This window comes from Lagenorhynchus albirostris, chromosome 14 (genome assembly GCF_949774975.1).
Source record: "Lagenorhynchus albirostris chromosome 14, mLagAlb1.1, whole genome shotgun sequence".
Classification (NCBI taxonomy): Eukaryota; Metazoa; Chordata; class Mammalia; order Artiodactyla; family Delphinidae; genus Lagenorhynchus; species Lagenorhynchus albirostris.
In genome coordinates, this window is record NC_083108.1 from 26,216,124 (window position 1) to 26,228,688 (window position 12,565).

At 42.0% G+C, this 12,565-nt stretch overlaps 1 protein-coding gene across 1 annotated transcript in view; it reads left to right on the plus strand.

The window, feature by feature from the left end:
- SKOR2 (SKI family transcriptional corepressor 2) overlaps positions 1-12,565 on the plus strand; it is a 33,731-nt gene that overhangs the window by 13,238 nt on the left and 7,928 nt on the right. Inside the window, exons 4-6 of the mRNA XM_060121623.1 lie at positions 1,964-2,029; positions 2,410-2,508; positions 11,934-12,001. Coding sequence (XP_059977606.1) covers positions 1,964-2,029; positions 2,410-2,508; positions 11,934-12,001 — 233 coding nt within the window. The remainder of the gene's footprint in view (positions 1-1,963; positions 2,030-2,409; positions 2,509-11,933; positions 12,002-12,565) is intronic.

A 12,565-nucleotide genomic window follows, 5' to 3' on the forward strand; every position in this document is an offset into this window, starting at 1 on the left:
GCTCATTTCTTTTCTTGTTCAACCTCAATATTATATGTGGGTATGAAACATCTATGCATTTAACATCTGGTTAACTGAGACTAAAGTAAACATAGGTAAAACTGCACATAATATGCATTTATCTTCATTTAAAAATATCATTATTCTTGGTTTATACATTTACGATTTGTTACGAACCTTTGTGTTACTCTTCTTTTAGATAATAGTAGTTTGTAGGAATTACGTTGAGGTCTGTATTTAAAATGCTTCACCGGTATTTCCTCATTATTTATTATATGGAGAAGAAAGCCAAGGTATTAATGTTCAAAAGCCTACAGAGAGACGTCATGTCCAAGATGAAAATGAGAATAAGTTTGTGCAAATATGACGTAGATAGTACAGAAAATGACTGCCATTAAGGAACTCAGGATGCCCTGGATATTGTTGTGCTGATGATGGGGAGCCAGAGGAAGTGCCTTCCCATAACTGTGCACATGCTTGGGAATATTTGTACATTTGTATTTTCATACACACATATGCACACATGCATACCTGCGCACACATACCCCTGACAGTCATCATGTGGACTGCAGAATCGCCATTTATAATATCAGGTTGAGGACTTTTCTGTCCGTCCTTGATATTGTAGGCTGCCACTTTGGGAAGAAATTCTGTTTCCCTCTTTGCAGAAATTTTTCCCTTGACAATGAAATTCCCCAGTATTCCTGGAAGTGCCCGGGACCATTTCACTCCATTTCTTGCTGAGGAAGGGAAATGAAAAGATATGAGAACAGAATTGAAACGATGCATCTAACTTGTGCTATGATTTAGAATTTGCGACCTCCTAGGGTCCCTTTCAGTGACAGCTGAAGACATTTTATTGAATATGAGTATGTGTCTAGCACTGTGCAAGGCACTGGCCATGCAGAAAAGACAGAGCCCCGCCTCCAGGTAGCCTGCCTAGTAGGTGCAGAAGGCTGGAAGCAAACGGCACCAAGGACATGGAAGAGCTAACCTGGGGGGCAGGGGAGGGGGATAGAGGAAACCTTCTCAGAGCACCTTTGTCTGCACTGCCATATCTCTATAGATGAAAACGGAAAGCTTAATTAAATTATGTGGGTAATTGCAGATAACAAGTTGAAACCTTTTTTAATTCTGATAGCAGAATGGTTGCATTTCTTTGCTTTGTTTATGTTTTCTGGATTATATAGACTCAATTTATGACTGTAGATATATACATTTTCTTAGCTTGTCATCATTCTAGTTAGTACAGAAGCAAAATAGGTAAGAACAGCAACCTAACTTCTATCCACAATACAGTTTATACCGTTTGAAGACAAGTAGTTAAGAAACTATCATCAGCAAGCGTATGACTATTACAAAGTAACATAACTTATTTCACTTCTTTCTTTTCGGTTGATTTCTTTTTTAAAAAGCTATCAATTATTAGGAAACCACTGCAGCCTCATAACTTCTCTCCCAGGGACAGCTAAAGCCTCCTCTCACTTCTTTTTCACCACCCCACATTTTGGTGGCCCAAGAAGGCTGGAGGCTTCTGTTTCCATGGTCTTGTGTGCCTTCCCAATAAAATCAGGCTTCTTCACCTCTAGAAAGAGAGGGAGTCTGATCAGATTTCTCCCAGAAATGTCAGCTGTTCAACCTCCTCTTTTGCTCTTCTAGCAGTTAGCTTGGTTGTAAAGGCTGGGCAGTGGTAGGGGCTGGGAGGGAAGCTGACGTCAGGAGTCTGCTTTCATGGAGCTGTCGTCACAGTCTAGGTGGACTCGGCCCTCATTTTCTGTCACTCCCCTCCATGGTTCAGGGGAATGATACACGAGTAAATGAGGACAACGTTTGGCCCCGAGGACTTCCACCTTGAAGTTATATTAAAAAAACTCTTTTGTAGATATTAATAGAAAGTGGAAATAACAACTTGCAGAAAATAGCCTACACAAAACTAATATTTTTTTCTCCTTTTTTTTTAAAGGTGAACACACACAAGAGACAAATTCACCTCATTCACTCAGAAAGGATGTAGAAAATATGGGGAAAGGTAAAGAAAAGTTTTAATTCTGTAGAACTTCTCTTAGCTTTAAAAGACTGAAGAGATAATAGGAGGATATTTTTGTTCTCCACTATATTTTAAGCTTGACAAGCAACACATGAATAATATATGGACCACGGGGTGGATATAATTGAGATTAATGCATACATATCAATCAAAACATGACACTGTAAAATAATCCTTTAAAATAATACATTACATTGATTTATATTCATGGATTTCTGCACAAAATCTATCCCATGTCTATGCGACCCTTTTTAAACTGGTAAAATATTTTGTCTTATAATAATAACTTGCCATATGTAACAGTCCTCTGGAGAGTCATTTGTAAAGATTAGTAAAGTGACTCTTCTTTTTTTCTTTATTAGAAGAACTTCAGAAGGTTTTATTTGAACAAATAGATTTGCGGAGACGACTAGAACAAGAATTCCAGGTGTTAAAAGGAAATACATCTTTCCCAGTATTCAGTAAGAAATCACTTTTATTTCATTGCCTTATGATATTTGATGACATTTCTATTATTAGGCATAAGAATAGTCTTCTAAATATTATGTGATTACACAAAGTACCACAGGGTCTTCCGGTGGTCTCAAAGTGTTTGGAAATTTTAGCCTGTTATTTACGCTTTGAATCAGCTGACAGATAAAATTTCTTAAAAGAACCTTTTGGTGTTTATTCTATTGGTATATGTGTATCTGTGCATATGTATTGTGTGCATTTAAAACATGTATGCAAATATACCATTAAATATGTAGATATATTTAAATAGTCAGAAATATTAATATTTTTTAAAACAAAAGAATTACTCAGGTATTTTTTTCTCTAAGGTAGGAAAAACAAAAGAACAGTTAATTCTTATTCTCAGATAGTTCTAGAGAGCTGCCTGGTGCTCGAGACATGAAGATTTAAAATTTAACAATTCAATGTACACATATTTTATTAATTAAAATTAGTACAATTTTAGTAGTTGGGGATTCTCCATGCATATTTAGTAATAAAATTTCATTCCAAATTTGGTGGCAAGAGAAACTGTGGCATAAAAACTATTGTCTCTACTCCCAGAGTCCTAGAATTTCAGAAAGACCTATGATAGGTGTCCAGATTTCTAAAATTCACCTGTCGTGTTCTGAATCACATTTGGACAAATACACCACAGTAGTGTTTTTCAAGCTTTTTGGAGTCTCGTTTAGTCATATTTTGAATTATATACATTTAATATTAATTTTTTTCAGGGACACTTTTTTAGAATGTCAGTGCCCTTTGTTTTTTAATCCAGGCATCACAAAACTCATGTTGGTAATTCCTGTGGTAGAGCCATAGGCAAACATCCAGAAAAAGATTTTTCAGTAATTGTGACAATTTTAATAGTATGAGCACAAAGGTCTGCACTCGCCAGAGCTTCTCAAATGTAATCATCAGCACAAACTGAAAGACATGCCCTCTCGGGTAGCATTTTTGAATAGTACTGGGTTCCTGGTAACATGTCAAACTAAGTTCCACCAGACTGCTTAGCAGGGATAAGAATGAAGAGGACTCATGACGGAAGAGAGTTCTGGCCCCAAGGAGCGATAGGGTCGGTCAAGTTTGTGATCTGTCAGTATCCGCAAGGGAGGTTTGGAGCTCACGATGCTTCAGTATTTTGAATTTGGAGAATGCTTGCTGAGGCTTAGAATAAGATGGAAGGGAGGAGAATGGCCAGTAGCTTTTGATAGTATGTTGGGATCATCATTACATTTGTAGCTTCAAGAAAAAGAGAAACATATTAAAAATATCTTTGAAACCTTGAAAAACAGGTGCTTCCAAGGGATCCAGGATTCTCTCATTTCTAAAACCCCATCTTAAAAAAGACTGCACAGTTCCTTGCAGCGATGAGCAGACACTGAGTGATTTGTGTCCCTTCTAAGCTGATGTTTATCTAATTATTGAGTTTGCAGATCCAGTAGAGTGAGTCCAAATCCCACTGAATCCCCAAAGTATCCACCTAACTCCATGTGAAACCCATGTAGCCATAATTTATCCCGTTAATAAAAGCTAATCATCATTTTAAGGAATTAAGTAATTTATACATTTTCTTACTAATTACTCTACCATACAACATGTACATGTTTCTGTTTTTTAAAAAGTTAGGATGTTGTAGTACAACTGTCCAGGTTCCATTCAGACCCATCACTCATCCTCCTGGTGTGAATTAAAATGAATCCTCTGTGATGGCCACGTATGTGAAACACTTCAATTAAACAACAACAGAAAAGTTTTGCCCATTTTCATCTACAGTGTACTCCACCGACCAAGGAAGTGGTGCCCAAGTTTGAATAATGCGTGGTTTAGACACACCACCAAGGGGCAGTTAATTTCACACCAGTGAAAATAGCAAATGCACATTACGTGCTTGTTAACTAAATGTGAGAGGCCGTGAGGCTGGCAGACAGATTTAGATGCACTCAGATGGAAAGGGGAGGACGGAACTTTGTAAAGCCGCCATCAGAAGGAAGCAGAGAGGAATCCCAGCAAGAGCTTTTTACTAGGAGGTGGACTCACAGTCACAACACTTCAAACCCGGTTCACTTAGAGCCCTGGGGACCTAAGCTAAGCTATCACCTGTGACAGTTAGGAAGCCAGGCTCAAAATACCCTGAGATACTTTGTGGCTCTGCTACCTCATGGCTGTAGGACCTTGGAAACTGTAAAGTGGGCCGGATAATTCCTGTCCCGCAGGAAGATGAGGACCACATGTGAGGATCCACGTGAAGGTCTGAGCACATCCCTAGCACGGGATAAGTGCTCGATGACATCAGCAGTGATGGTGACGGTCATGACGAAGCAGGGGGAGGAAGAGGAAACTTAGCATCAAGCTCTCGAAAAGCATGTCTAGAATGGGTCCAAACTTCTGAGCTTCTCTTGTTGTGCTTTGGGAGTGAGGAATGACCTGTGGCACAGAATAGTGAGGATAAAGATGAGAGGAAGGAGGAGGTGGGGGAGGGGGGAAAGTGGAAGAGGCGGAGGGGAGAAATCAGGCCTCTGTACTCTGTAGGCAGAGGTTGGGAGGAGGAGGAAGCACAAGCAAGTCTCTCCACTTGCTGGACAGAGGCTTCCAGAGCTGCAAGACTCTAATGGGGAAATGCAGGGAGGAGGAAAGGAGCGGACACCGCAGAGCAAGCAGACATTTACCCTTCAGGTGGAGGCAGCAGAGAGCCTGGCGGCTAGTAGCGGGGTCTGCAGGTTTGGACACTGACTCCCCCACTGAGTAACCTTAGGCAAGTTACCTAACCCCCTTTTCAACCGTAGAACAGTACTACTACCCATCTCGTGGCGTTGCAGAGAGGATTAAATGTATAAAGTGTTTCGCATGGTGACTAGTGACTGATCCATGGTAATGTGCGTTGCTGCTACTGTTACCATTTCAAGGGTAATATGTACATTCCTGCAGGGGCTTTATTGTAAACCAGCTGATATTAGAAATCAGAACTTCTAGAGCTTTCCTGGGCTGTAGTTATAGAGGCTGAAACAGGCAGTGAAACTTACTTTGATACGAGACAATCTGTTTAGTTGACCGCGTGGGTAGAACATGAGAAGAGAGCTCAGGAGGGGATCCTGAGGGAAGGTGGGAGAAATGTAATCTAAACTGGGTAGAACTAAGAGTTTGGAGGAAATGGATGACGAGGAGCTCCACCTTTATCAAGGTCACTGAGGTGACAGTAGGACAGCTGGCCCCACATCCTGCAATGACAGTCATGTTTAATTGGACAGGAGTAAACGGTTGGAGACCCTGCCCCCAAGATGCCACCATTCCGAGCTCTCCCACTAAGGACTGGTCTGATCATTTTTTTTGTTTCTGTTTTTGTTTTTTTTTTGCGGTATGCGGGCCTCTCACTGTTGTGGCCTCTCCCGTTGCGGAGCACAGGCTCCGGACGCGCAGGCCCAGCGGCCATGGCTCACAGGCCCAGCCGCTCCACGGCATGTGGGATCCTCCCGGACCGGGGCACGAACCCGTGTCCCCTGCATCGGCAGGCGGACTCTCAACCACTGCGCCACCAGGGAAGCCCTGGTCTGATCATTTTTGCGGCTGCAAATCCAAAAGTCATTTCAGCCATCACATTGTGTCTGCCTTCCCTAGTGAAGCTCTCCTTCCTCCCAGCTCCTCCAACACCCTGCACCTTCCTTTATTACAGTATTCAGGCCTTTGCTGTCATTTTTCATTCATTTTACTCTCTTGCCACTGGCCATCAGTATAACTTCAGAGCCTAGGCCTGACTGGGACCTGCCAAAGGGTTGCTGGATGAGGCCACGAATGGAGAAGGCCCTCACCCTCTCCCTCTCCTGTGTCGTTTCCGCGGGGTGCCCTGGGTCCTCACCTCCCTTCCCCACTCCAGCCCTTTCTGCTCACTGCTATTAGCCCTGCCTTCCTAAAAATCTACCTTTGGCACCACGTCTTCCACTCACTGTAGTGATTCCCTATTGCTGACCGTATCGCGTCTCATCTAACTCCTGACTGGCTTTTACAGTCCTCCATAATCGGCCCACCCAGGCTTATTACCACTTCTCCCCCTACTCAGTTCCACTTACCCTGCGGACCGCCCTCGCCCCTCACTTTCCACCTCTGCACCCTACGTTTCTCTAGTCCAAATGCCTTCCTTGTCTAGGTACTCCCCATCATTTGGGACACAGCTCAAGCTCTGCCACCTCCAGGAAGCCTTCCCACTCTTGCAGTTTGCACTCTGTGCTGAAGTCCTCCTGTGTTTATTTCTAGTTCCACGGGTGTTTTGTGTTCACTCCTCTCTGATTGTTTCACCCTCTACCCGACAGTGTTGTAAATAATTTCAGGAAAGAGTCTTCTGTTGCTGCCCATGCAGCAAATTGTGGGAACATGACGTACTCTCAATCAATGGTTGATATAAATATTGGAGTCATATTCGAAGAGATTAAAACTGACAATGAAGATGAGATTGGATCACTGATAAAGGAGATTAGCAAGGACTCATGAGTTGAGTCCTTGGATTTGCAGGTATGATGACAAATTCATGGCATTTGAGAGAACCAAGTGGAAAGGCCAGTGGTTTACAACAGGGAAGACCTACTAATGGCTGGGGTTTTGTGAAAAGCTTAACTGGTAGATTTTGATCATGTCATCGTCTTAGATTTTTATAAAAAATTTCTTTTCCAAGTTACTTTTAAGGTTACTTCTTATTAAAAACAAACTACATTTCATCTACCTGAATATGGTTGTCCCATCTTTCACCTGTGGCTGTTACTAGATTCATTCTGTGTTCAGTGGTTTCCGTCCTTCCTTCCTCTCTCTTTGTTGTAGCATCCTCTGGAGAAGCAGGGATGGGGATTCTAAAACATGGTACAGATCAAAAGTCTCTGTCGTTGTTTAAAAGCAGTGATAACAAAATAAAGACCATGTAAATGAAATAAGCCCCAAAGCCTATTGCTTGTTGAGTAGGCTCTACCAGGGGAACTAGATCTACCATCTGAGTTCTCTTCTCATTTCTAGTGCCAGGTATGTAGGCTGGATACTTTTTGTTGCTGTTTGAAAAACTCTTTGGCTTTTCAAACTGTCCACGTTTGCAGAGCACAGCCGTCAGTGCTTTTCTCTGCCACCTCCTTTTATGCTATCGTCTTCCAAAAATAGCTGGGTTTCAAGTGATTCTCATTAGAGTAAACAGCTTAATGATGTTTTCATCTCCACTTAAATTGTGTCTTCATCAACCTTAGGACATAGCAAAACTTTTAGTTTGTTTTTTCTCTCGCCAATTAACAATCTTTATATCTCTAAAGTTATACACATGCTTGCTGTAGAAAAGTTTAAATATACAGAAATATAAAGGAAAGAAAATAAAAATCACCCATAATCCTATCACCTAGAGGAAACCAATGTTAACATTTTGGAGTTTCAGCCTTTCTAGTGCATATTAAACCATTTTTTAAACAAAATGAAATATTATACACACCAGTTTTTACCCTCCTTTTTTTCACTTAACATGAGCTTCTTTTCAAGACTACCTAGCAGTCTATAAATGCACTCTTACATTGGACATTAAAGTTTATCCAAGTTTTAGGCATCGTTGTTACTGAATCTTTGTACAAGTCCATGATCATCTCCCTAGGATAAACTCCTAAAAGAATTTCTGTTAGCGTATGAACTTTTCAAAGCTCTTGATACATAATTTTACGTTGCTTTCCAGAAAGGTTGTACTAATTTATACTTCCATCCTTGGAACACCACGTATCATCTTTTCTTTAGATCTTTGCTAACTTAAATGGAAAAAGTGGTTCCTTGTATTATATCCTTTTCTCTCATTGCTAGGGATATTGAACACTTTGCACATGTCTGTCATCCATTTGTATGTTTTGTGAATGCCCACGTATCCTCTCCCCGTATTTCTTTTGACATGTTCATTTTCTCCTGGTTTATGTGAGCTCTTTATATACTAAAATATTAATTCTTCGTCATGTTGCAAATATTCTTTGTTTCTGTCCATTTTGAAATGTTGACTATGGTGTTTTGTGTTTATTGTCATACCAAAGTTTTAACCTTTTATCTAATCAAATCTGTAAGTCTTTCCTGTTTGCTTTTTGTCTTTGATGCCCTTCCTCACTCCAATTTTATAAAAATATTCACCATTTTTCCGGCACTTTAACAGCTTCATTTTTTTTTCACTTTAACTTAAAGAATTGTACTGTGAGCCATCACAGAGCAACGAGCATGAATTAAGTAAGGACTAGTTATCATCATTCCGCTCCAAATTACCCTTAGCTATTTCCTTCTCCAACATCAGGCTCTCCTGGGCTGCCAGGGAGGTGCCACAGCCAGCTTCAGGCAGCCCTTCATCTCCCACCCACCTCAGCCTCACCCTGATCAGAGGCACTGCGGAGCCCGAGAGGGACAGAGGAAGCTGCTGACGTTCAGAGGGCATATCTCTCCTTCACAGAGGGAGACCTGCTTGGGATGAGCTCTGGTGTCTGGAAAACACACTGATCTTCTGAAGGTATTCTGGCCCAGGTACAGGGCCAAGGGCACTGGAACCAGGGCAGTTTGCGGAGCACTGACTCCTGTTGCCTGGTACCCAGCCTATGGGCTTTGACCCACCTCCAGAGCATCCTGAGGTGGCAGGTGTGTGCCAGCCCCTCATCCAGTACCTGACTTCTAATTTTCATCAGTATAAGTCAAAATTACCCGCTCCCCATTTTCCAACACAGGAAAGACAGAACTGGGTGTGTGGAGCCCAACCAAATCAGTTTACCTTGTCATCAAATCTTAAAGCAGTAGAGCAAGAAAGGACCTTACAGAGTGCATTGTTCCACGTTCCATTGTTGCATCGTTCCCTTGTTTGTTCAGATGAGGGTCTGAGCCTCCAGAGGGGGGTAATTACTGTCCAAGGCAGAATCCAGACCTTCTGATGGGTACTTCATTCTTCTATTCATTCCTCATTCATTAACGAGCCCCTGCTGTGTGCCAGGCCCTGTGGTGGGCTTTGGAAATTTTTAAAGTGTCTAAAACTTATCTTCCTGTCCTCACTGTTTCACTGAGAGACAGATGTATAACCACTAATCATAGTACGGATTATGGATGCATTAACAGAGGTCTGTACAGAGTGCTGGAGGAGTACAAGAGAAATGTGGATAATTCTGGCAGGAGAGGGCAGGAGAATTGGAGAGAACATTTCAGAAGACAGAACGTTTGAGCTGGACTTGAAAGAAAAGGGAGATGTGTGCTGTAAGGGCCAGGCCACAGCAGTGGCAAACACAGAGTGGCTGGGAGTGCAATGCATGTGTGGACTGGAGAGTGGTTTGGTGGGTGATGTGGTGGAAGGAGCTTTTTCTACCCCCTTTGCTGCAACCAGCTGAGCCACCTGCTGTTCCCTACTCCCGCCTCCACATCTTAGCAAAGAACCTGATCACACCTCCTCAAGCTTTTCCTCCTGCTTAATCCTCCAAGGGAACCCGAGGGCTCCTTCCTTGACCCTTGCATAGCACCACAGGCTTACCTCTATTACAGTAACTTTCACATCAAATTCTGAGGTGAGAGTAGGAAATGGGTCTTCTTAAAAATATATATATTATAAAAGGCAAAACTATGGAGACAGTAAAAATATCAATGACTGCTAGGGGTGGAGTGGAGGGGAGGAATGAATCAGCAGAGCCCAGAGGATTTCAGGGAAGTGAAAATACTCTGTATGATATTGTGATGATAGACATATGTTATTATATATTTGTCCAAACCCATAGAATGTCCAACACTATGAGTGAATCCTAAGGTAAACTATGGACTTTGGGAGATAATGAGGTGTCAATGTAGGTTTATCCGTGGAAACAAATTCTGGTGAGTGATGTTGATAATGGGGGAGGCTGTGTGCGTGGGGGGAGGCACAGAGTGTATATGGGAAATCTCTGTACCTTCTTAATTTTGTTGTGAACCTAAAGCTGCTCTTTTAAAAAGGTCTTTTAAAATTAATTAATTAAAAATACATGCTTGAGGTTGGGGAAGGAATTCAAATAGTGTAGAAAGATAGATCAAAAAAATAGGGCTTCCCTGGTGGCGCGGTGGTTGAGAGTCTGCCTGCCGATGCAGGGGATACGGGTTCGTGCCCTGGTCCGGGAAGATCCCACATTCCGCGGAGCGGCTGGGCCCGTGAGCCATGGCCGCTGAGCCTGCATGTCTGGAGCCTATGCTCCGCAACGGGAGAGGCCACAACAGTGAGAGGCCCGCATACAGCAAAAAAATAAATAAATAAAAAATAAAAAGAACAATGTTTTTAGTTTCTGAGTATCCAGAATCTCATGAGTGGTAAAGGGTTTATTACCTTGAAAGCGATGGGAAACCCTCACGGAGTTTTAAGCAGGAGAATGAAAGGGATTTGGAGGCCAGATGGTCAGTTGGGAAACTTTTCAGGGAAGAGGTGTCTGCATTTGGGAGGTAACAATGGCAAAGAGAGGAGAGGAGGGAGGTAGAATATACAGGACTCACACACCAGTTGGCTGTAGAGATGAAAGGAAGAGAAGAGATGATGACAGAGTTTCTGGTTTCTTCAAGCCACTGCCCTGACCATCCACCACAGATTCATATGAAATCACGTTAATTTCTCATTTAAAGCAGAAAAAGCTGAAGTTAGCCAAGTCCACACTTTAAAAAGGATCAGTGGAGAAGATGAAAGAACAAGATGCACATTAAGAAGTCATTCCTTTCTGGAAATACAATAAAAATGATCAATATGTAGAATGGCAAAGATATTTTGCACAATATGTCTTAAAGTTCCTTCCTTCTCAGATTGAGGCAAGGTCTGTAGAACCACATAGGCCCAAGGAGGACGTAAGATAAGACTGCTACCAGGTGGGAGAGTTTGCAGGTTGGGAGAGTCCAGTCAGAATACATTTATCACTCACTCTCTTAGACGTGAGATGAGCTGCAGTGAAGCCAGGCAGGCACATCTAACAGACCTACGTCTTATCACCCAAGGGTTCGCGTGCACAAGGGTCCACGTTTCCTATGATGGGCTTTGTCTGAACTTCACCCCGTCACTAGCACTAGACTTCTGAAGACAGTGGAAGCTCTCAGTACTGTGACTTGCTCAAGTGTTCAAAGACTAGAGAACATGCTTGCCCTCGACATTCCCGAGTAGTTATTATGTGCAAAGGATTATACTAGAGGGGCTATGAGATATTGTGAAATATAAGAGATAGACCTTTGCCTCTCAGGATTTACTGTCTATTCTGATTAAATCACAGTCTTGAAGAAAACATCTCTTCAAACAACTATAGTGTTTACTTTTAAAAATACCAAAGGGCGGGGGGGGGGCGGTTCTATGGGACTGTCAGTAATATTTTTACTAAATATACCAATAGTAGATTTTGCACTTTAATTAATCTATTTCTCTGTTTCTCACTCCTACCAGATAATTTTCAGGATCAAATGAAAAGGGAACTAGCCTACCGAGAAGAAATGGTGCAACAGTTACAAATTGTAAGATGCATTTCTACTTAAAAATAAATGCAAGGTGATGGGTTTGTTTTCAAACCACCCAATATGTATGAAACTGTTTGTGTTTTTGCCTTGAAATCCTTTGGTCCACTTCACTCTCCGCTGGTTTAGATGCTAATTGCCAAGAGATTTACTTAGATGCAGGATACACAGATGTGTCAGTACATTTCCTCTAAATGTAACTACCTACCATGTGTTAATAGACAGATGTGTACATTGTCTCTGAGGGTGAACCAGAGGTACCTGCATTGTCTTGCACTGTGCAGACTTCCGAACACAGCGCTGGGCTGCACCAGAAGCTCAGGGAAGGGCCATTGTCTTTGTCTTCCCCCTCCTTCCACCACCCAGACCTGAGCAGGCCCTCTGCTGTCAATAGAACTTAGTATAAATACAATTAATCAATTAAATTCACTTGAACGACGATGAAAAGAAAGGCATTATTTCCAAATGAAGTGTGTTACTCTATCCTAATCATGTCTGAAAGTGGACACTGACAAAGATCTATTTATACAGAAACAGGGAAACAGGAAAATGTCTGATAAATAA